General features: G+C 51.2%; 4 protein-coding genes across 4 annotated transcripts; 3 read left to right on the top strand and 1 right to left on the bottom strand.

Annotated features, from left to right (window-relative positions):
* Positions 1-1947: 1947 nt before the first annotated feature.
* On the top strand, positions 1948-3421 carry B0T26DRAFT_795849 (uncharacterized protein). Its single transcript, XM_060446913.1, has 4 exons — positions 1948-2193; positions 2239-2339; positions 2394-2740; positions 2793-3421. The coding sequence occupies exons 1-4, from the start codon at positions 2023-2025 to the stop codon at positions 2951-2953; spliced, it is 780 nt and encodes a 259-aa protein (XP_060289604.1). The 5' UTR covers positions 1948-2022; the 3' UTR covers positions 2954-3421.
* A 4287-nt stretch (positions 3422-7708) lies between these two features.
* On the top strand, positions 7709-8396 carry B0T26DRAFT_795827 (uncharacterized protein; the record flags this gene model as incomplete). Its single annotated transcript, XM_060446912.1, has 3 exons — positions 7709-7893; positions 7939-8174; positions 8229-8396. Exons 1-3 carry the CDS (start codon positions 7815-7817, stop codon positions 8394-8396), a joined length of 483 nt encoding a protein of 160 aa, XP_060289603.1. The 5' UTR covers positions 7709-7814.
* Positions 8397-17543: 9147 nt separating this feature from the next.
* B0T26DRAFT_735298 (uncharacterized protein) lies at positions 17544-22087 on the top strand. Its single transcript, XM_060443234.1, has 9 exons — positions 17544-18933; positions 19003-19011; positions 19070-19256; positions 19323-19366; positions 19451-20452; positions 20568-20618; positions 20745-21236; positions 21317-21602; positions 21659-22087. Exons 1-9 carry the CDS (start codon positions 17926-17928, stop codon positions 21958-21960), a joined length of 3381 nt encoding a protein of 1126 aa, XP_060289602.1. The 5' UTR covers positions 17544-17925; the 3' UTR covers positions 21961-22087.
* Positions 22088-22686: 599 nt separating this feature from the next.
* B0T26DRAFT_735285 (uncharacterized protein) lies at positions 22687-23466 on the bottom strand. The gene is made up of 3 exons (XM_060443233.1): positions 23410-23466; positions 23161-23350; positions 22687-23110 (listed from the first exon to the last, which is right to left on the bottom strand). Exons 2-3 carry the CDS (start codon positions 23279-23281, stop codon positions 22872-22874), a joined length of 360 nt encoding a protein of 119 aa, XP_060289601.1. The 5' UTR covers positions 23282-23350; positions 23410-23466; the 3' UTR covers positions 22687-22871.
* Positions 23467-23954: the final 488 nt, after the last annotated feature.

Here is a 23954-nt window from a genome sequence, read left to right as displayed (position 1 = left end):
CCCGATCCTACCGAGGAATCATCAGCAGGGCCGTCAACCCTAGAGAGCGAACGCCCTGCTAGAAGAAGCAATAGGGTACGCAAACAAACTGAGAAAGGCCGGCTCTTTGAACAACAAAGCAAAAGGAAGCCGAAGGACCTGGTGAACGCTCTGAGCCTACCTCTTAATTTCGATGAAGAGGATGAAATTCAGGGGTTGCATCATACTCTCCACCACGTCTTCTCGGCAGCTGTCACGACTAACGGCATTCATCGTGACGGCCTACCGAAGCCCCTGAGGGCATTCAAAGACCTGGCACACCACCCGAAGGGAGCAGAGTTCAAGGAGGCCTGCCGCGAGGAATTACGAGCTCTCGTACGCAAAGGCACATGGAGAAAGGTTGACCGAACCTTAGCCTCAGGAAAGGTGCTTCCTTTGATGTGGGTTTTTACCTACAAATTCGACCAGGCAGGCTACCTAGCCAAGTGCAAGGCACGCATTTGTGTTAGAGGGGACCTTCAGGAGAGTAGCATCCACGATACCTACGCCCACACGCTCGCCGCGAGGTCTTTTCGGGTGGCCATCGCTATAGCCGCCCGGTTCGACCTAGAAATCCGGCAGTACGACGTCGTCAACGCTTTTCTGAATAGCAACATCAACGAAGTGGTACACGTGGAACTCCCTGACGGATTTAAGGAGCCTGGAACAGTCTTGGAGCTTGATAAAGCTCTATATGGACTACGAAGCTCACCACTTTTGTGGTATAAAGAGCTCTCGAAAGCCCTACTTAACCTAGGCCTTTCGAAGTCAACAGAGGAGGCCTGCATCTTCGTCAACGACAAAGCCCTTGTCCTCTTCACGTTGACGATATCCTGATTATGTACCGGAAGGAAGATTTGGATATAGCTCAACAACTCACTAACCAGCTCGAAAAACAATTCGAAATACGGAATGAGGGTAACCTACACTGGTTCCTAGGATTCAGGGTCATCCGTGATAGAGAGCATCGTCAAATTAGCCTCTGCCAGGACTCATACTCATACATTGAGAAAATCGCTACCAAGTTCAACGCAGGAGTAGGACGGGCCAGTTACCCTTCGATACCGATCCCCGTCAACCCTCTAACTAAGTATAGAGGCAAGGCCACCAAACAAAGCATTAAGACCTACCAGGAAAAAGTCGGTTCGATCCTATACGCCGTCGTCATTACTCGTCCTGACGTTGCTCGTGCAGCCTCTGAGCTATCAAGGCACCTGACCAACCCCTCCCCTGAACACCACAAGGCTGCTGAACAGACCATAGCGTACCTCTACTCCACACGCTTCCTTGCGATCACCTACGGTTCAGAGCCAGAGACTTTGGTCATTTGTAGCGACGCTTCTTTCGCAGACGACGAAGAAAGTAGGAAGTCCTCACAGGGCTATTTCATGACCCTCTTTGGAGGACCGATTGTGTGGAAAGCAAGCCGCCAAACCACTGTCACGACGTCAACAACTGAGGCTGAGCTCAGGGCACTACAAACAACGGCCTCGGAAGCTATTGCCCTCGAACGCCTACTCAACAGCATTTCCCTTGACCTAGAGGAACCCTTGAAGCTGTACTGTGACAACACGCAGACCATACGGCTGGTTATCACGGACGACAGAATCAACACCAAACTAAGGCATGTTGACATTCAGAATATGTGGATGAAGCAGGAATTCGGGAAAGGAAGTTTCCTCATCGACTACCTACCCACTGATGAAATGCCGGCCGATGGTTTGACAAAGAACCTCTCCCGGCAACGATTTGAGCACTTCAGAGCGATGTTGAACCTACAGGACATACAGCATTTGATTGTGATCAGGACGACTACATAGGGCTTGTGGACCTACAACACCACAGGAGACACCACCATTTCCTAATTGGGTAATAAGGCAAGTTACAGGCTTACATGCTGACCGCATACAAGCCTCGAAATAGTATATCAAAGGCCCACTGAGGAAGGAGCTCGGTTTATCAACAGCCACACGACCAAAGAAATACCTTACACTTGAAAACTATATGTACTTGGAGAAGCAGCTCCGGCAGAACGATGGATATGACTACGTACACGAAGCGTACCGAGTTTTTATTAGCGGAAAATTGAAGTGTCACGTATTCACGCCAGCTAGACTAGGTGAGATCAGTGAGGGCTCAACTAGGAGGGGTACCGGAAAAGGATTGCGTTACAAGGTAGCTATTATCACTCATGTTCATGATCGCGGGCTAATCGCTTAGGAAACGGTGATTCTGGTCGCTTGGAAGGACGGCGAGCCTGAATTAAGGTTCAGCCTGAAGAGAGAATTTGCGAAAGCAATGCATGACAAGGAACAGCAAAGGTCAGCAAAGTCTCATGTGCATGTGGCTTCGATACTAATGATTGACTGGAATAGACCGACGCACCTACTCTATGAACATCTTCCCGGCCAGCCTCTTGTCGTCAATCCAATGCTCTTTCTGCTTGCTATCTGTCTTGCGGCGGGAGCATTCAAAAACTACAAGACTCTCAAAGAGGTTTTGGACGTTAGGCCGCCGGCAAACCAAAGGTATTGGGTCCTCGAATGGTCGTCTCACGTGCTGGACCTGCCGGTATTTCCAGAAGTATCAGTAGACGGGGCGACCAACAAGATCCAAACGGGCAACTCTTTCAACACGCAGCTCAAAGCCCTCTCAATTCGAGCAGGGATAAGTCCCGTCACGGTACACAGCATGCGGAGGGAGGCTCTCATCTTGGCTACAGGTATGATATTCGCCTGCCGTTTTATTCTTCGCCTAGCTAATTTAAAGTTTAGCAAATGGTTATTCGGATAGGGAATTGATGAAATTTGCCGCACATACCAACAAAATGACGCTCACAAGAGACTATTTGAGTTCTATAACCGTTGTGGATGGTCTGGCCGGTTTTCTTAAGCTCCTCTTCGAAGCGATCAAGCGGAAGACTTCCGGTCCATGACGGTTAACCGAAATCCCGAGCTTTTGCAATCACTGCCTGCGAAGACGCACGACCAATTAAGGCAGAGAGAGGATTATGTTGCCATCACAAAGAAAATCGATGACCTGACCCTTGAGATAAGCTGCGCCCAAAAAGGGGCAGCTGCTCGGGATCTGAAGTCGGAGCGGGGCCAACTATACGAGCAAAGGCGCGTGCTCGAGGAGGAGTTGAACAGAATCGGCGGGGACCAAGAACGAATACATCCTTCAGAGCGCAAGGAAAAGGTTTACGTGGACCAACACCGTTCTCGATTCGATCGCCTTCGTCAAATGATGCCGGAGCGCGAAAGGCTTTCAGTTACGCTCTTCTGCGTTGCTCCCATGCGAAGCCCGGAGGGAGAATCGGCTATTGAGGACCTTATATCGCTCGTGAAGAATAACTGCCGAGTCGCCTACCAACCGTCGCTTCGGCCACTACGAACACAATGCGCAATGCCGTATCACGCCGCGGGGAGATGCCAAGCGCAGCACTGCGGCGTGGACATGTGCCCATACTGTGATGTAAAAGTTGAACGGTAAAGTGAATTTTAGACCTTTACACTAGTTCCTAAAGCTGACATATTTTCAGGATACCTATTGACCACCGGTGGCAACATGTCTTTGAATGCTCCTTAGCACACTACAAAGGGGAGCAGAGAGTCGTTGATTTCTGCTTCATATGCGACAACCCCGTAGCGGGTAGGAAAGCATTGGAAGTCCACTACCGGGGGCATATCGACAGACGCGAACTGCCGCTGCGCTGCAATTTTGTCAAGTTTCGCCGAGCCATTGCCTACGCCAGGATGTGCAAAACATGTATGCATAACGAAAAACTACCCGCCGGGATGTGCAAAACATGTATGCATAACGAACAACTACCTGCAACCCGACGACTGTTCGGATTTAGGAAGCAAGTTAGCTGGGAAAGGCATGTCAATGAGTGCTTCACTATTTACGCGAAGACTTCGAGAATGACGGACGCAATACCGTGTCCTGACCCCGAATGCTCTATAGCGTACGAGTCAGACCAGCAGCTCTAGTACCATCTACAAGACGCCCATAGCTATCCTTCCAGAAATAGTAAGGAGAAGACGCAAAAGAAGAGGGAAGTCTTTGTGGATGGAGGATGTTCCCCCTCCCGAAGAAAACGGCGCCGAGTTTATACTATGGAAGAGGCTGCCAACGCCAAGCTGGCATCAGCAACAGACGCCAACCCGGCGGCGGAATCCCATGGATTGATATCAAACTTTTCTATCTCCTACGGCAGTTATTCGGAAACCAGCACGTCTCCTTTCAGCACTATTGCCCTCTCTTCCGTCTTCGACGTCAATTCTCTTCAAGAAGTTTGCCCATCAGTTAATTCGAGCTCGAGGCCATCTCCCAGCTTTGTTGATGACGAGAGCCTTGGTGTCAGCGAGCATGCCGATCCCGGGGCTGCATTTCACCATCAACTACAGACCCTGGCCTGAAGGGATTGGGTGAAGGGCAAGTGTCTCGGATTAGACAGGTAGAGCTGCCTCCCGCTTACTACGACATGTCTCGAATGAACGTCGAGGAATGTAGCGATGGAATTGTGTCTAATACTCGGTCACTCCCATCTCGGATCCTCGATCTTACCGATCAGACAGACAACCTTATGGCGCAGGGCGACCAGACGACATTTCAAGAGCAATGGGCAAGCGCAAGCTCACGATCTACATCATTATCATCCACCGTTCCTGTGAACTTAATTGATCCGGAACTGCTGACCGACACGGCCCCTGCTGAGCAAACGAATGACGCTGTGACAGAGTTATGTTCAGTCGGAGGAGGGGTTGGCGATAGCAGGGGGATCCTCCCGCCCACCGCAATTGACGAGAAAAAAGACACATGGGAGGTTGAGGAATTGCTTACTAAGTGGGGGCGGGGCCGGGGAGTTTGGCTCCTGGTCAAGTGGAAAGGCTTTGGGGACGAATCCAACACGTGGGAGCCACCAGAGAACATAAGCGACCATCTTCTTGCTGATTTTAACATAAGCTACTTGAAGAACGGAGGAAATCATTCGGGAGTGGAATTGCTTAAAAAAAGATATGTAGCGGACGGATTAAGTATTTAGTGAGATGGAAGGGTCGTCCGGAAAGCGAAAATTCTTGGGTGAGTGAAGGAACTATAAGTCATGCGCGTAGGAAGGAATTCGAGAGTGCGTATGGGAGGATTAATCTGGAGTCTTGAATTCGAGAAAATGTATATAGAGTAAATTACTAAGCTATTAAAATCGGTGATAATTATCATCCATCGTGGTAACGTATTTTATAAGCGAACGGATAATTTTGCACCACCCCACCACAACTACCCTCAATTACACAACCACAACACTAGGAAATAACAATAACTGAATTAGAAATAGATGAATCGGATGATTCTGCAGCCTCCTTGCACGTGCGTGCATTATGGCCAGGCTTGCCGCACACGCCACAGCACCGAATCTTCGTTCGAGACCCCCCTACATCACCAATACTTTGTCGTATTTCCTGGGTTAACTGCTCACCCACAGCCTTCTGATCTAGTAGATCCTGTGCCTCTTGTGCCGTAAGTGACCCTCCAAGCCATATACGTGTTTTTTTAGCTCTCTGTCTCTTACTAAGCCCCTCATTGGCCTTACGTAGTGCCGAGACCTCAGTACGTAGAAGAGCTACCTCGTGCATCACAGCCATTGTACCTTTGGCTAATCAATCCACAGCAGTTAGCATTGGGGTTGGAGAGCTGCCCTGATGGTTGGAAATTCGAGTTTTAATAAACGCTGACTGTGAGGTGGTTTCTCGAGGGTTGTGTGGCGTTTGGGAGACCCAAGGTAGTGTAGTGGTTAGGCTTGAGGCTGGGGGTGTTGGGGTTCGAATGCGCACATCCAGCTTAGATATCACCCTTTCTGGGTCGTACGGCACAAGGCCAGCTCCGGCGAAGGCTCCTTGGATGTTCTTGTCGATAAAAGCTGTAAAAAATGCCTCTTTAAACGCACAAAGGAAATCCAACTTAGTGATATGTGTAATGTACATGCGCATCAACTCCTCGATTTGATCACCATAAGCCTTATTCAACGGCCCAAAACAACCAACATCTAATGGCTGGACTAGATGCGAGGGATGAGGAGGCATACAGATTGTAATAATGTTATGCTTCTTGCAATAGTTCTCGAAATCGTCGGAATGGTGGCTTTCGTGGCCGTCAAGGACTAAGAGCCGGTATTTTCCCTTCGTACGAGATGCTGAATGAAGATCAAAGTGCTTGATGAAATCGAGGCCTTTCTCATTGGTAGTCCAGCCGTTATCGGTCGTCCCGATATACCAGGTAGCTGGAAGACCGCAATCTCGGCACCAACCCTCCTGGTGGTATTTTCCTTTTAAGAGGATGAATGGTGGGATAGCCCAGCCTTGAGCATTTACCCCCTGGATAACTGTAGCCCATTCACGATTACCAGGTTGGACCTTTTTAGCTTTCCCATAGCCATCAGAAGTAGTAACAACCATCCCAGTAGTAATCATACCCATCGCAAACCCAGTCTCATCAAAGTTGTATGTGTTGGATTCAGCACTTCAACTTTCTTGATTCATCTCCTCCTTCTTCTTTTTGGTCCTGCCAGAGGGCCTCTATTATAGTTGTAAATGGTGGCAATGGTGGTGGCAAAAGTAGCCACACCAGCTGAACTGGCCACTTCATTTCAGCTCCCCTGAGCCTCTTTTCACCTCGGATGACCACACCAGAGCTCAGCTGGGATGAGCTCTATTCCACATGCAACCCTTGTCCATCTGACAATAGCCAATCCAACAGTATGTATCTTCGTCAAGGATACCGTACTTGGCTTTAGTATTATACACAAGGGCAAACCACTCGCGAATAATCTTTGGATCTTCGCATTTAGCCCTCTGGTAGTCATATTTACGCGAAAAACGCGTCCGGAGTTCTGATTGGCGTTTGACGAAGTTGTGAGCCCAGAGCTTGCCGACAGGGAGCGCGTCGCGTTCGCGTAACAGTCGGTTGGCCATATCTTCCACAAAACGAAGCCGAGGAGGAAATGCGCGTGCACGTAGCTCAGATATATACTGAATAATTGTATGCTCCTCTAGATCTGTGAGTTTTCGTGAATTGGCTGGAATATCGCGTCGTGAAGGCCGACCGACGCGTCGGTTGTAGAGAGTAGTGTAAGGAACAGAATAGATCTTTGCTGCAGCTGAAAGACGGAGTTTTGAGTCTTTTCCAAGAGCTTCAAGGGCTAAGTTTAATTGTGCTTCCTTTGAAGGCAGTGCCATATTGTGTGGTGGAGGAAAACGTTGCGAAAGGTCGAGAGGGTGGGGTGGTGTAAAATTATCCGTTCGCTTATATTATCCGTTCGCTTATAAAATACGTTAGCACATTGTAGAGCTACCGGATTAAGTTCCTTCAATCGTCGCTATTTCTATCTCGTCCAGTTATATAGGCACCATCTATTTTAAGAATTAGCCTCCAAAGAGTGATTGTGAGATAGAGTCCTGTCTCATTAACAGATAGACATTAGTTATGAATAAATGGGGCGCGATCAATAAATTGGCGTGAGCGTGGGCAGGATTGGAGCTGATTAGGTACAGCTCAAGTTAAATCAGGCAGGCAGTAAAACGTGCAAGTACCATTGACTTGCAAGGCGCTCATGTGGCACAGTGGTCTTGACAAATACGCGTAGTGTAGCTATTCAGGGCTAACCTTGTGTTCCATTGAATGGAGGCCCGAAAATGGGAAGTGACCAAGATTCGGTACCTGGTCGGTATTAATAATAAGTATCACTTCCTTGAAAAACGAAGTTAGACATTCAAGTATAGTGAGTAGTATCAATAAAGATGGTTTCTATGCGGCAGAGCAACATCGAAAGAAGACGCGCAAGGGATGAATGCCGTGAAAAGCTCTCAAAACACATTCGTAAGGGAATGAAACCTATCCCGGTAGCCAAGCTAACTTCTTTAGACCAAAGACTAGGCATTAAGGTAAAAGCCGCAGATGTTCGCCTTAACCCCCGCCTAAATGATCCATATGCTTGGAGAATTCTGCCGGGTGAGGAGCATTCCCTTTCCAGGGTGTTCGTCAAGAATTTAAGCGACCATTCTATTGGTACTTTCCGACTGCTATGTAGGGAGATTGGAAAGACCTTTGAGGCCGTGCTTTCAAGCACACAAAGCTCGTCATTAGACTCAATTGTAACTGTATGCAAAGTCGAGTAGTCTATTTCTGGCGATAGCTAACTTTTCTTTTTCCAGTTGTCTGTCCCGGAGCCTAGCTTTTCCGTGATGATAAATGAACTTAGAGAAGAAAATGCAAGGCTATACCAGGAAGTATACGAGTTGAAAAGCAAAGCAAGGGTGGAATCAGGGCAGAAGAAGCTTGTAGAAGAAGAAAATTGCAAGTTACGAAGCAGCCAAATGTAAGGAAAGGGCACCCCAAACACCAGCCGCGCGCACAGGGTGCGCGCTCACTACCTGTTACCAACTGGCCAGAACACTGCCAGTTGGCACAAGTCATTACGCCACGCCATGGCGCCCCGGGCCTGAGCCCCTGAGCATGTATATAAACGTGGCCCTCGCCCACCTTCCTTTGTGAGGGCCAGGTTGAAGTCTCACACCAATACTACTCGTTGCTCGCCCACCTTCTTACCTGCATTGTGACCACCTTGATCCGGCGTACCTGCCTTCTCTTACACAAATACGACTCTAAGCGCAGGTTCAAGGTTATGCGAATACTTTAAATCATTTTAGGAGTAATGTTACTAGATGCATCTTTGGACTAGAAAAGGCACTGCCTATATCAGAGGGCTTGTTAAGAAATGTATCTATAGACGAGGCGAGTCGGACAGCATAAATAGATTTTTTAAGTGTACTTTGCCTAATATCTTTTACTAAGCAATTAAAGCCTTGAACATCGACGGGTATCATCATATCAAAGGACCGGCTTTATATCCTTAACAAGTTATAAATATATTTATCTTATTAAGGTGCTTGCAACTCGATTAATAGTACTATATCTTCATCCAGAAGCAAAGGGAGCATGGGCCACGAGGACTCTCACCAGCAAAGGAAACCTACACGTTGTCACGACCAGGGCAAGGCATTGAGGTGAACTCAGTCCATTGGGTACTATCGACGAAGATTCTAAACTGAGGAGGGAAAGAAGGAAAAGTCCGACAACGCGTCGCGTGCTCGCGAATAAGTTTGCATCTATCAGTGGGGTAGGTGGGGCCTCGAGGAGGCTTCTGATAGGCCCGTGGGTTCTGGGCGGCTCTGGCTGCTTCAGGGCCAGTTTGGTGGACGGGTCCTCACATTACCCCCTTCCAAGCTCTGAGCGCCTGGCGTTCAGGAAGCTTGAAAGAGTACCGCGGGGGCAATTCAAGTATGCCTGGTGGCATGCTTCTTCTTTGTCCTCCCCCCCGTCGCATCGTGTTCCGCCACTTCATCATCCTTATGATCGCTACTGAAAGCATCGTCTGCCGCGTCTCGTATCCATTGCTGTAATCTCACTGGCGGACCAGCAGCTTCCGGGTGTTCTTTGTGGAAGGACTCCAGCAGCAATGGAGAGTTCTTGAGGTCGCCAGCTGGATACCAGGTTTCGTCGGGATCCAGGCCGACCCAAGACACTTGGTATTGGAGCTTCTTTCGTTGACCGAACAGTCGCGATGCCAGAACCTTCTCGACTTCCCACTCGGGTTCTCCATTGATCTCCACAGGGGGTTCCGGTTCTGCCCGTTGTTGAGGTAAAGGGTCCTCAGAAGCTTTTCTCAGCCTGTCAGCGTGAAAGACCTTACTTCCCTTGTACCATGACGGGGTATCTAGGACGAAGCTGTGGCCTTTCATGTCGACTATAGTCCAAGGTCCGGCGTTCTGGGAATCCAGCTTAGTTGTTGGTGCTTCGGTAGAGAATCCTTTCTTGCTGACATACACTGAATCTCCCACACCGAAGTCAACGGGGCGACGCTTCTTGTTAGCTTGAGCCTCCATCAAGGCCTGTGTGGCAATGGCATTTTGTCTTGCCAGGTCTTGGGCTCGCTGGGTTTGCTTGACGATATCCAAGGCCTTTTTCTGCTGATCGGTAGACAGGTCTAGCTCGGGCAATGGCAGAGACAAGGGATTCCGAGGGCTGGTTCCCAACGCTACTTCCAACGGAGACATTCCAATAGCCGAATGGTAGGCTATATTGTGGGCCAGGTCCAAGGCAGGCAAGTGTTCTCGCCATTTGGTCTGGTACTTGTCCACATAAAACCTCAGCTTTTGATCCAACTCCGCATTGGTGATCTCGATACTTCCTTGCGTTTGAGGGTGTCTCGAGCTTCCGTGGCGATGTTTGGTGCCCGTGAGCTTGTTGAGGGTATCGAGGAATTCGGAGATGAAAGGTCCGGCGTTATCGCTAATCCACTGGCTAGGGACTCCCAGGAAGCGGTAAAGATAATGGTAATACCGGGCGGCTAATATCTCCGCGGTATCCGTCTTGCGTCCGGCCAGGGTAGCGATTAGCTTGCTGAAACGACAGATGAAAGCCCAAACGTAGTCATAGCCTTCGTCGTCCGTTGGCATGTTCTTTCCGTCTACTACTACATGCTCCCAAACGTGCTTTGGGATCGGCAGCGGATGGAGAAGTCCGGGAGTCTTGTCGTGTCTGACCTTATTCCTTTGGCAGCTCTGGCAGTTTCGGATATACCGTTTGATGTCGCTATTACGGCCCTGCCACCAATATTCCTTCTTTAATAGGGCGACCGTCTTGTTCTGTCCTGCGTGAGCGAATGCCTTAGGTTCATGGGCTTCTCGAATCAGGGCAGTCCGTAGAAAGACGCTTCCGTCGGCGGTGGTCTCCGGAACAACTAACAATCCTTCTTTACGACCCAAGTTCTGCTTGGCGTTCTCGGCAATGATAGTATCGACCAAATCCGCTCCACAAAGTTCCGTAGAGGTCAGGGCGTTGATTGATCTCGCACCGTCGTTCGGCAGCCCTTCAATCTTTTCGGGTGGGATCAAGGCGAACGTTCTGTCTTGGATTTCTCGTGCTTTGACCGTCGGGTTGTCTACGGTTTTGCGAGAGAGAGCGTCGGCGGCCACATTATCCTTACCTGGGCGGTAACGGAAGGTAATGTCGAAATTGGCCAAATAGTACGACCAGCGAATCTGGCGGGCGGACAGCAGTTTCTTAGTAGACCAATAGATGAGAGCTTGATGATCAGTCTGTACAAAGAACTTGGTTCCCCATAGAGCCGGTTCAAAGTCCTTCAAGGTGTTGACTACAGCCAAAAGCTCCTTGTCTTGGATGGGATAGTTTTGCTCTGAGGCGGACATTGTCTTGGACGAGTATCCGATCGGCTTCCATTCTCCGTCTTCTTGCTGCTGCCAGATCACACCGCCCGTGGCGTTGTTGGAAGCATCGGTGTCGACTTTCACTGGGAAACCTGGCTTGTAGAATGCCAAAACTGGGGCCTCGGTAGCAAGCTTCTTGAGTGCGTCGAAGGCGGCTTTTTGCTCGGGTCCCTTCTCGAAAGCAACGTCCTTCTTCAACAGCCTGGTGAGTGGTTCGGCAACTTGGCTGGCGTGGTAACAGAAGATCCGAATGAAGTTGCAGAGGCCTAGGAATGATCGAACAGATGACTTCGACGTCAAGTCGTCCCAATCCCAATCCAGGATGGCGGCTACTTTGGCAGGGTCCACTCGCACTCCTTTTCCGGTCTCCAGAATCATGCCCAGGTAGTCGACTTCGGTCACGTTGAAAGAGGACTTCTTGATATCGCCTTGGAGTCCGGCCTTGTGAAGTCGATAGATGATCTCCTCAACGTGTTCGAAGTGTTCCTCATCATCGCCCTCTGAATAGGCCAGAACGTCATCAGCATAGGCACTAGCAAAGAGGTCCAGTAACTCGTTGAGTTGTGCATTGATAAAGGCTTGGAACCAAGCTGGCCCGACTTTCAGCCCGAAGGGCAGGACTTTCCATTGGAAGGTGCCTTGGCGAGTGGTAAAGGCGGTAAGGTACCTTGAACCGGGGTCCATCAGCAATCGATTAAAGGCACGGATGATGTCGATTTTGGTCAGGTGCTTGGCTCGCCCACAGCGGCTGATGGTGCCTTGTACGTCGGGGGCTAACACTTGTCGACCCTTAATGAAGTCGTTGACCCAGCGGTAATCCACGCAGAAACGGTGCTCTTCTGAATGGGGTTTAGGCACGAACAAGGTGGGAGCAGGTTTATCGGTCATGCACCGTTCAATGAACCCGATCTTTAGTAGTTCGTCGGTGGTCTCTTTTTCGAGTCCCAAGAAAGCGAAGGGCGTAGGGTAGCGGGACGGTCTTCCCTCTAGCGGCTTACTGAGCTCAAGAACCACATCAAAGCCAGGGCGGCTGGGAGGCAGTTGCGTTGAGGCTTTCTTCGAGAAGAATCCTTCCAGGTGAGCCAACTCGCGTGGTAGCTTGGCGCGCACTTTATTAATATGCTCGGAATCCTCTCCTGCCGGGAACGGGATATGCTTTCCGTCGAAGGTCTTGTTCCAAGCCTTGGGGTCGACGGTGAGAGCGTTGAGGCTTATGGTGGGCTGATTAGAGACTCCATCTAATGGTATGGCAGTTTGGGGCATCTTCTGCTTTTTCCATCTCTCTTGGCGAGGGTCAGTCTCAATTGCGCGGAGGCAAGCAATCATCTCGGGGCTGTGCTTCTGTTCCGTTGCGACCGCTGGAATCGCAGCGGCTACCACTGTCTGTGTGTTTGTCCTGCGCCAGGGATTTTGCAGAATCTTTTGCACTTTCAGCTTGCGTTCCTCGGCCTCCATTAGTCGATCTCGGCGGACTACCTCTGACTGGGCATTCATATCAATAGTGCTAGTGCTCGGATCGACAAGGATGCTGGGCGAGTATTGTGCTAGGGCAGGAGTATCGTCGGGCCAGCGAAGAGTACGCGAGGCGGGGTGCAGCCATACGTTCTGCTTGGTAAACCAATCCTGTCCTATAAAGACATCATTGGCGGTCGGGATGATAATGAACTTCTGACGGGGGAAACGTCTGCCGTCGATCTCGAGAGTGACCCGAACTTGATGGGTGGCGCGAGCGGCGGCGGCCCCGTTGAAATCACTAAGTACTAGCGGTTTAGGCAAGAGTTCCATCTTTGCCCCGACCTTATCAACGAGCTTCTTGGCCATCTTCGGGGTCATAGAAAGGGAAATATCGGCTCCAGTATCACAAAGAGCGTGAGTCTTAAGACCAATGCCATCGACTAACAGGTTGACCCGTTTGGTGAATGTATTTGATTTTGGTGATCTGCCGACTTTAGCTAATTGTGGTATATGGGCTATCGAGGAGACTTCCGATAGCCGAACTAGTTTTCCGACTCTAACGATCCTGAAGATTCCGACGAAGTGTCGGCAACAGCGGTCCCGTCAAGGTCAGAGCTTCCTTCATGATCGAAGCTGGCGAGGAGACTGGCCATAACCTTGCGATCAGGACATTTGCGAGCTTGGTGTCCTGGCTTCTTGCACACAAAGCAGAGGTCGGCTGCCTTCAGGGTTTCCACCTCCTTCTCTAACAACCGAGGGTTGGCTGGAGTTGCCGAGACCTCCTTCTTATATTCCCTCGAGCGGCGGCGAGGTTGGCGGTTCTCCGTTAAGGGTCGCTCCTTTGAGGGTCTCTCCTTCGACTCCTTGAAGGTCTTGCTTTGCTCGTAGGCTCTCTTCTTGGCCAGGGCTGAGTTGGCTACCTTGACCACAAACGATTCGTAGGAGATATCAGGGCTCTCGGAGGCGTCGAAAAGTTCAACGTTCAGGTTGGCCGGGATATGCTCGTACAACGTGGTCTTTCGGTCCGCCTTTGCGATATTTGCCTTATCGGCCAGGCTATTGATCTTACCGATGAACTGGTGAATGTCCATCTGTTTATCGCGGGGGTCGTACATCAGGTTACGTAGCTCCTCCCGAGCTTTCGATCCCTGGTTACGGTCGTGGTAGACTGCCTGTAGGCTAGCGACCATCTCGGCCACACTAGCGAATGGGTATTCGGTTGATTGGTATCGGCTAGAGAGGAGGTCGTTGGCGGGTCCTCTGGTTGCGGCGTGGAGGACGGCCATACGGCTACGTTCGGTCTTGAAGGTAGTATTGTCTTCCTCGAACTTGTCTGCTAGGGTGATGACCCAATGGTCGAATTCGTCCTTGTTACCCTGGAAAATACCGGGGTCGACTCCGACTTTGCGGGACTTTGGGTTGTAATCAGGGTTCGGGGCTCTCTGATCGGTGCCGTAGGCTTTGAACGCAGGGTACGCGGCGAACCCGGTTGGGGTGAAACGCTCGCCTCCGAAGGCGCTATTGGCAGAGGTCACTTCGCGAGCGGCGCTGGATTGGCGAATGGGTGTAGAGGAGCGGGCATTGAGCTCGGCTTGGAGCCGGGCAATGGTGGCTTGAAGTTCTGTAGTGGTAGGCGTGGGGGAGGCCATGTCTGCGGTTGTTGATTGTGGGGTGGGTGTACCTGTGGCGATCATCTCGTCGTCTGTTGGTGCGGGGCGGAGGTTGTAATGGGTTAATTGTCGGTTGACTTCCGATTGTTCGGTGAGGATGCTGGAGTTCGTTATCTCGACTTCGACAGAGGCGAGAGATGTATCTTGATCAGGGTCTCGCGTGGTAACAGCGGGCGATCTGCTTTCGGTGTTGCTGTTGGTAGTGACAGGTACTTTTGACTCGGGGTCACTGGGGTCTTCGGCGGGCTTCTTTAGCTCTGGGCTCGAGGGTGTATCGAGGACGGTGTCGTCTGGCACTTTGGCTGTGATACTCGATTCTCCTGTTGGGGTCCGGTCGCTGCTATCTTTTTTAGAGAGTCGATCGGATTTGCGTGTCGGTGGGCCGTAATCTTTCTTCGGCGGCATTGACTGCGCGGGGTTTCTGTGCCTTAGTTTTGCGTCGTGTACAGCCGACGTAGGGGTTGCAAATGAATGCGGGAATGAGGGAGATATATTTTACTTGCTTCGCCAGCAAGGAAGAGAAGAGTTTAGAATTGTGTCACGACCAGGGCAAGGCATTGAGGTGAACTCAGTCCATTGGGTACTATCGACGAAGATTCTAAACTGAGGAGGGAAAGAAGGAAAAGTCCGACAACGCGTCGCGTGCTCGCGAATAAGTTTGCATCTATCAGTGGGGTAGGTGGGGCCTCGAGGAGGCTTCTGATAGGCCCGTGGGTTCTGGGCGGCTCTGGCTGCTTCAGGGCCAGTTTGGTGGACGGGTCCTCACACACGTTGCTGTTCGCTGAAGACATCGAGTAATTTTTTTTTTAAAAAAAAAAAACCCAGTTTGTAGCAGTCTGGGTAGATGACTGCAATGTTCATTTAGAAGCAAAGGAAGCATAGACCCGGAAACTCTCCGATCACCGCCCGTTACAGCCAGATGAGCAAACTCGAGAACTATCACCGGCAGAGAGCAGAAGGAAGCCTGACATGCCTAGCCTCAAGTAGATCAAGGATGAGCAAGTTCCATAATAGAGACGGCGGTGGCTCATCGCACGAGTCCATTCCGGAGACCTGGGGCCGAAAGATCGTGATCTACCTTATTACCTACCTGTCGCTGTTCGCCAAAATTATCGAGTGCTTTAAACTCATTCCTACGATATCGTGCTACGGTACATTTAATAAAGAGCGCGTCTTCTGGTACCGTCAAAACCATTCCGTGCACCGTAGGTACATAGGCCGCCAAGCGTAACAGCTCACCGCCCATGGAATTACCACATTTTACAGCCAAAATTACCACATTCGCTGGCGGCCCCGCTCCAAGCGCAGTTGCATCGCAATTGCACCTCGCCGCCGTCGCCAACGTCAACACACTTCCAAATGCGGTAATTCCAGCTCAGGGCTATAGATTCGCTCAAATCGCTTAAATCGTTCAAATCTGCAGTAAAAAGCGAAGCTGGCTTCCTTCAATTCGCTTACATAACAGGGCCAAAAATGCAATAAAAACTGCATGCCTACTTACAACTACTCTCAACTGCTCACAACTGCTTGCCCTACTCATCCATACCTACCAAAGCCCGGGCGGTCAAGCGAGGGACCCTTCCACTGCGTATAGGCTTCGTAACACGACTTGCAGCCTCTACAGGGGCTGCAGAAGCTGCAGGGCGTGTTGAAGCCCGTGATGTCGTGTTGCTCCGGCTACCGCGTTACGTACCCCGGGTTCCCCTGCCTCGGCTGCCCCTGCCCCGGCTGCCCCTACCCCGGCTGCCCCTGCCCCGGCTGCCCCCCCGAGCCGTATCGAGGTCGTTGACTGTACGGCGAGGAGGCGGCATAGGATGACTGAGCTCATCAGCATCGTCATCGTCGTCGTCGATGTCATCGTCGTCATCGAGGGAGACTCCCTCCCACTGTGAGGCATTGCGGCGAACGGAGGGCATCAGTCCCAACTGCCTGCCCGGTTGCCCGGCCGGCTGAGTAGTGCCCTGCCGTGCGGTCCCGGACTAAGTGGTCGGCACACGCGGTGCGTTCGGCTCCGCGGCAAAGGCAGTAGAATAGCGGGGCCTGCCACGCAGGTATTCAACCCTATCGGGGGTTTGGTACTGAAGGTACTTATCTTCGTCAAGTAGCGACCTCTCCAGGTACTAATATGGATGAAAATCGGCTTTCTGAAGCTTGAGGGTACCTGTATTGTGACGCCGTAGAAGCTCATGAGCGCAAGGAATACCATACTGTGCGCTGAACCTCCCGGTGCAAGGCTCCAGAGGCGCCTATTACAAACCACTCCACTGTTAGGGTCGTCTGTCTGTAAGGGAGCACGGGCTCCACAGAATGCTGGGGTTGGTAATTATGAAGATAGAACAAAGGGCAAGCTCCTATCGCACGGGTAATACAGTCAAATCGGAATGCCACTCAAAATGTATGAGTGCAGCGAATGTGTATTGCTTGCTTGAAGAACCAAGCAAGAGCTATCTAAGACCGTGGCTACGGTCATCGTATTTATCTAATTCATGTAACCAATCAGAGTTCTCTCTTTGCGCTCCGTGGGCCCCGGGTGCTCTGCTCACAGAGCACGGAGGCCCCGCAGAGCGCCCACTCCGTCCGCTCTGTTGGTCTTGGCATCAGAGCGGACAGAGCGCTACCTGACTGGCTGCACCGAACCCCTGCGGGGCCCGGCCCGCCTGCCTGCCCTGTCCAATTAGCAATGGGCTTCCAGCGCCTCCTGCAGACTTGGACCAGGATCGTAACACCTCACAGTAGGAGTCTTACTCTAAGCTATAATCGAGCAATAAGGAAAACAGTATACAAGTTGATAGCTAGGGATCACTCAGAAGGAGTATTCTCCAGCTCTCCTATATAGAATTATGAATAGCCAATCAAAGTCCTCAATGGGGAGCTCAGTCGGCTCAATAGGGCCTGGTACTGAGCACACTGAGCTGTCAAGCTCAGTGTGCTCAGCGGGGTTCCACACTAATCGCACTAAGCTCCGTCCTAATTGGCTACACCAGCCATGCGAGGGCCCCGCCCTTCCAGCTACACCAGCCAATCTGCAGGGAGACTTACGGCGCCTCCTGCACACCTGAGCCGGGATCGTAACAAGACGGGAGGGTGGTTCTCCTGCATCGGGGTCGACCTCCTTCACCATTCACCAGTGTCCGATACCCCTCTCCTCTTTCTATGCACTCCTAATTCGTCGGTGGCCTTCCCGTCCTGGCGTTTGGCTACACCCCGAACTAGCAATGAAAGCTATTGGCCGCCGTGTGCAGCATGGAACAAGGGCTTTCAGCATACCCTGCAGGCAGGCCCCGCGCTTTCCGCACAGGAATCACTTTGCAGAGATGTGCTGTCCGCTGACGTGTCCCCGCACATAAACACGAAGTCTTCCGCCGACGCCGATCTGCTCAGGTCGCCTCTAGCTTGCTCTGTAAGCACAAGAGGAAAAAACGAACACCTAACAGACATCCTTCGTAGCCACACATTAGTATCTCCGCTAGATCACGTCTCCTCTAGCTAGGCATTTGATGAGCGATCCAACCATGTCCAGGCGCCATTCAACCGCAACTCGCGCCAACTGGTCAATCCAGCCGACGCGCATGCTCGATGACGATCCGTCCCCGACATGCTTGTCGGACCTATCCCACGGGCCAGCTGCCGCCCATGATCTTCTTCGACACTATTTCGGCTGCATCAAGATCCATCAGCGCGATGGTTTTCTAGATCGATCCAACGCGTTTTGGAGAGAGCGGGCTGACATTGAGTTTTCGAAGATCGTGGCAGCCACAAACGATGACGTCGAAGAGAGCGACAGGCTAGAGATGCAGTATCATGCAGACCGCCAGGTTGAAAAGGCTATTGCCGAGTTGGCTATCTCAATTGAAGCCCAGTACAAGAAAACCGGCGTGTTGCGCCGAGCCTTGAGCAAAGAAACCGTCCAGTGGCCACCACCGCGCCCGCCAACCGTAGATGGTAATCTGGTGCTCTGCATTGACCAAAGCCGAAAGGCATGGAGAGCATCTCAGGAGTATCGACAGGGAATCGAGAAGGTTCGCAGCTGGAAGAGACTGAAAAGCCTCCGTACCGACCCGGAAGCCTCGCTTGACACGGTCGAAACCGAGCCTGAATATGGGCGGCAGTCTGTCCGCGAGATCATTAGGAGGTATCGACCCCATAGTTCACTCGACGAGCGACCTTCTGATTACGATGTGGAGAGAGACGCCAAGGCATACCTGATTCAGTATACTTTCATGCCCCATCCTAAGGCAGACCACAGCGCTATGGAAGGCCAGTCTCATTCGTTTAGCGACACAATAACGCTAAATAGGCCTGCCGAACCAACTGAAGAAAAAATTGAGGACGTTCGATTTGAAGGGAGATTCCCTCACCAGCATGTATCTGTCGACTTGCTCCTGAGATCAGGTTCCGATAAAAGTCGGCGGCACGGGTTGAGCAACATTCTTTCGCGGGAACTTTGCCATCGGAAAGATCCAACACGGCTGAGATATATCCATCTCCCGTTCAACAATATGGAGGTGATTACGTTCCCTGTGGTCCCAAGACCCGCTCCCTGAATGCTAATTCTTTCTAAACCATATAATTAGTGGGTTGAGGTAGGCAGAGTCTAAGCCTTGAGATGTGGGTTCTTAATTGACCTCGAGATTCGATCAGAGTGTAATTGCCGGCTATTACGACGACCCACCTCCCGCGTTGAGTGTCAACCAGCCTGATGCGTCGATACAGACCCAGACGCAAATGCTTCTGCGTCCGGAACTCTGGCGCGGCCAGCAAAACGGCGCTTGGAGTGGAACGGCACACGCAAGGCACATGCGACCGCTCTGTGAGCGAACATCGTCAGGTAATGAGATCTTCCCTACGTGCTTTCTAACTCGGTGCGTTTTTATTCCCTGACCCCGATACCTAGAAGTCAACGACTTCGTCGAAAATCCAGAAAACATCGTGCTTTTCGTGGGTCGCCCAACGTTTTCCTCATCTAGGCCGAGGTGAAAATAGGCTACTAACCAAATGATTATTATGGTTCTCCACTGCAAGATGCCCTATATGGGTTGGGAAACGGACAGAACAAAAGAAGTTGTCTCCAAAGTTGTCGAAGCCGAATCGGAAAGGTACCGCAAACGGCGGGAGGCGTCTGCACTCGAGAAAAAGCAGGCCCATATTCAGCGCAGGCATGAGCTGGGCGGCAACGGGAAGCGGATAACCCACTCCGATTCGTTAGGCATGCCCGAAATCCTATCGAAAAGCAAAGCGCCTCTCCGCTTTCTTGCGGAAATTCCTTCCAGTTCTCCCAAACAGCCGCCCGGTAAGGTACGCATCGCTGAAGACGGGCGCCTGTTAGTAGCCAGCGCCTTGGGCCAATATCTCATAGACGCAGCAAGACTGTACGAAGGCATGTCGGCATTCCAAGATCAGCAGATGGTCGAGAAGTATCTTTATAGGGACCCGCCATTCCATCCTCGACGAACTTTAGACCAGTTCCGCCACCCGGGGTTGAAGAGGACAAAAGCGCGGGACCGAAGTCAAGTCGTGTATCGCGGCACTAGTGATATGCCAGCTTTCCGGCATAGGCTAGTACGGAGCATGCGGGAATCGGCAACGATACCTGCCGAACGCAGTCCAGCCGGCGAGGATGTGGGGCGAAACGGTCCGGAGCATCGGGACAGGGACGGAGAGGAGACCACAAGTGGCTCTCGTCGAGGAATCTTGGGAAAGCAAGATAAACCTGACCTCAGGTGGCGGTGGACTGGCCACTGGAGCGGCACTGACGACAAAGGCTGCGAGCATTGCGCAAGCGACATCAAGAAAACCCCGAAACTCATCATGGTTGATCAGCTTTGGATGTGGGTCCTTGACGAGAAGACAGTCATTACGGCTTTCCCCGGGAGATATGGTAATGGCTATGACAGGCATCTTGATGGTATACACAAGTCGATTAGGAATCGGCTAAGGAGTGCACGGATATGGTCAGCTTTTGATATTGCACTCATCATCCTTGACGAATGCTCGACCACTTTCTTTAGCCGCACCGGTATCGATGTAGGTGTTCCCTTTTCCAGAAATTGCGTATCGGCTTTAGTAAATTTTCTTATCTATCTTCGCTTCATCAACCACAACTTTCTACCCTTGATTGCTCTGCTAACTCGCACCGCAGAACAGCCAACCTCGAGTACTGGATATCTTTTCGGAAGCTATCGGTCGCGTGGCAAGTTACCGCGTCCTCGAAATTGCTCGTTTCTTTTTTGTCTTAACTGGCCATGCTTCCTGTCGAGGCTATCCTGCACTATTGTCTTATATGATGTAGGTGACTGACTAACCTCTGAATGCCTAGACAAACCTATCCACCATCTCTCTTGGCCACGTTTGGCACTGGGGCGAGAAGGCTTCTGAGATCTTCCGGTCGAAATATCGAAACAAAGAAGAATCGAAACTTTATCTGCCTCTGCTTGACATCAACGTAGAAGGGAAGCTGCTACAAGAAGTGAAGGATATCTTGGAAGAGGTGGATATTATGCTCAGTATCCTGAAACGGCAGCGTGAGATTATCCGGATATTTGGTAAAAATGTTGAACAAATAGTAGACCCCGGAAGACTATGGGCTACAGAACCAGATGGTATGAGCTCCACTCGTTTTTTCAGTGATGGCGAGGAGGGGAGGGTATATCCAGGTCAACATGCGTTCGAAGTACAGAGCAACCTGACGAGGAAACGGACCCAGCTTCTTTGGTTCCGCGTACAATCCCTAGACCTGATCAACAAAGTTTCAGACAGAATGAACGAGCTGGAGGATCTTAGGGAAGGCGCGAAGAGCACAGCGCAGGATGTAGGTCAAGCCAGTCTCGTGCACGAAAAAAAAAAAAAAAAACAACCCAGGGGCGATACAGCTAATCAGATGCAACTTAGGTCTTTGATTTACTGACGCTGAAGCAACAACAAGCAAACGTATTCCAAATCGGGAGTTTAACAAACGCCGAAGAAGCAGTCCGCCAGGGCCGTGCCGTCATGATGTTTACGGTTGTCACTATTATCTTCGTGAGTCACTCTTCATCATACTTTCTTTTGCTAATAAATGAAGCTTATATGGCGCTGTTACAGCTCCCGCTCTCATTCATGGCGAGCGTGTTTGGGATGAACAATAGCAGCTTTGGGGATGACCACTGGTCACTAGAAGACCAGTTCCGACTGATGTGTGAGTGAAGCAACGAGGAATGGGAGTTCCCAGAGGCTAATTTACAACTTTCGTAGTTCCAATCTCGTTTGGTATTGTGTTGATATCCATCGTTTTCGCGTTTTATGACTTTCTGCGTATACTCGTATGGTCTGTTTACACCTACATCATCACGTGGATTACCGTTAGAACTGGGTTGTATCATATCTGGCTGGGGTACAAAGGCGATCTGGGATCGGCGAGCCTGCAGCTGAATGCCGAGCGAGAGGTATCAATGCTAAAAGAGAGAGCGAGGATGGCGAGAAAGAGGAAGAATGAAGAAGTCGTGACTAAGAGAGTCAGCGACAGTGCCATGGAAGACGAGAACATGATGGTATAAATAAAGATCGAGCATGGTCATATGCATGGTGTTGTGCGGTGGCCATATTCGTAGCAACAACACACCACGGATCGGCTTAAAGTAGCGATAAAATATCTAGTTGTTAAAGTATGGCTTGTCACTGGGCTGTAGGGCCCTAGGTTGTAGGGCACTGCAGTTGCCGTGGTGGTGTTGTGGATGTTGTGGGCGCTATACCTAGTTTGTTCACCAAGCCCTACAGCACCTGTCAGAAAAAAGGGGGTTCTGAAAGGTACTAGGATCATGACGTTGCTACAGACGACCTGGCCGCAGGGCTGACCACCTAGCTGCAAACTGAGTCAGGCCGTCAGCCAACCGGGCCAGGGCGACCTCGCCACTAGGCCATGGCTTTGCCATACACGACCTCGCCACCAGGCCACCTAGCCGCAGTTCTGGCCACCTGGCCAGGCCAGGCCGTCAGTCATAGGCAACAGGGCCGTCAACAAGCCCTATAGACCTTCAACACTGGCCAACGAAGGCCAGCTGGCGAGTTAGAGAGAGCCGAGTTCCGTTTGACTAAGTCCATACCAGCTAGTATAATAAGGGGACTATTTTCCCACTTTTGTATCTACAGATAAGTATTACAAACCACTCGACTGTTAGGGTCGTCTGTCTGTAAGGGAGCACGGGCTCCACAGGATGCTGGGGTTGGTAATTATGAAGATAGAACAAAGGGCAAGCTCCTATCGCACGGGTAATACAGTCAAATCGGAATGCCACTCAAAGTATATGAGTGCAGTGAATGTGTATTGCTTGCTTGAAGAACCAAGCAAGAACTATTTAAGACCGTGGACACGGTCATCGTATATATCTAATTCGGGTAACCAATCAGGACTCTTCCTTTGCGTGCTCAGTGCTCCCCCTGACGCTTGGTACACCGAGCGTCTCAGAGATTACCGAGCGCCCTGCTCGGTGCGCTCGCCTGGCCGTTCCTCCTCCTCCAGCTCAGCAATAGCGGAGTCTTCGTGAGCATAGGCCTTGGTCACCCGCTCTTCGAACGTCTTCCTCTCGCGGCGCACGCGCCGTTTTTTTGAGACAACTTTCGCCATGAGAGCAGAAGCCTGTTCCTCGAGCAAGAGGATGGACTCCTCCTCGGCTTCAAGCCTATCGCGCTCCGTCTGGAAAGCGCGGTCTAAAAGGGGAGATAAGCAGGGAACCCAGTGGAGGAAAGGAAGCACGCACAGTCGGGACCCTCAAGGCCACAACGGGGGTTGCTGACTTTGAGGCATTCGGAACAGCTCTTAGCGCCGGGGGGAGCTTGGCACGATAGGCCGCGCTCCCGGCAGCGAGGGCAAGAAACCATGTTCGGGCGATGGCGGGAAAGGTCGAGGACTCGTCGGTGTCGACGGAGGGTGTTTTTCGCAAGGGTTTTCTGAGGAAAGGACCTCATGATTAGCCGTGTGCGGTTGTGTTGATTGAGGGAGAACTTACTAGGACCTTTGGTTGCCGATTGACGATTGTTGGCTTGGGACGAAGCCTGGAAGGAGGGGCATCGTGTTACGATCCTGGTCCACTGCTGCAGGAGGCGCTGGAAGCCAATTGCCAATTGGGCCCCGCAAGTGTTCAACACAGCCAATCAGGAGGCGCTCGGTGCGACTGGTCTGCCAAGACCAGGCGAGCGTACCGAGCAGGGCGCTCTGTAGTCTCTGAGACGCTCGGTGTACCAAGCGTTAGGAGGAGCACTGAGCACGCAAAGGAAAAGTCCTGATTGGTTACCTGAATTAGATATATACGATGACCGTAGCCACGGTCTTAGACAGTTCTTGCTTGGTTCTTCAAGCAAGCAGTACACATTCACTGCACTCATACACTTTGAGTGGCATTCCGATTTGACTGTATTACCCGTGCGATAGGAGCTTGCCCTTTGTTCTATCTTCATAATTACCAACCCCAGCATCCTGTGGAGCCCGTGCTCCCTTACAGACAGACGACCCTGACAGTCGAGTGGTTTGTAATAACCGGGCATTGGCGTAGAT

The sequence above is a fragment of the Lasiosphaeria miniovina genome (genome assembly GCF_030549165.1).
Source record: "Lasiosphaeria miniovina strain SMH2392-1A chromosome Unknown B0T26scaffold_9, whole genome shotgun sequence".
Taxonomy (NCBI): Eukaryota; Fungi; Ascomycota; class Sordariomycetes; order Sordariales; family Lasiosphaeriaceae; genus Lasiosphaeria; species Lasiosphaeria miniovina.
Note: the sequence above shows the minus strand (reverse complement) of the source record. Positions and strands in the feature narration are given on the sequence as shown.

Coding starts and splice junctions, on each gene's coding strand:
- B0T26DRAFT_795849 (XM_060446913.1), top strand. CDS start 2,023: ATGTACTTGGAGAAGCAGCTCCGGCAGAACGATGGATATGACTACGTA. Junction 2,194..2,238: donor GAAAAGGATTGCGTTACAAG/GTAGCTATTATC, acceptor CTAATCGCTTAG/GAAACGGTGATTCTGGTCGC. Junction 2,741..2,792: donor GGCTCTCATCTTGGCTACAG/GTATGATATTCG, acceptor TTTAAAGTTTAG/CAAATGGTTATTCGGATAGG.
- B0T26DRAFT_735298 (XM_060443234.1), top strand. CDS start 17,926: ATGAGCGATCCAACCATGTCCAGGCGCCATTCAACCGCAACTCGCGCC. Junction 19,367..19,450: donor CAGAAAACATCGTGCTTTTC/GTGGGTCGCCCA, acceptor CTCCACTGCAAG/ATGCCCTATATGGGTTGGGA. Junction 20,453..20,567: donor TTAGCCGCACCGGTATCGAT/GTAGGTGTTCCC, acceptor CTCGCACCGCAG/AACAGCCAACCTCGAGTACT.
- B0T26DRAFT_735285 (XM_060443233.1), bottom strand. CDS start 23,281: ATGGTTTCTTGCCCTCGCTGCCGGGAGCGCGGCCTATCGTGCCAAGCT. Junction 23,111..23,160: donor TGGCCTTGAGGGTCCCGACT/GTGCGTGCTTCC, acceptor CTCCCCTTTTAG/ACCGCGCTTTCCAGACGGAG.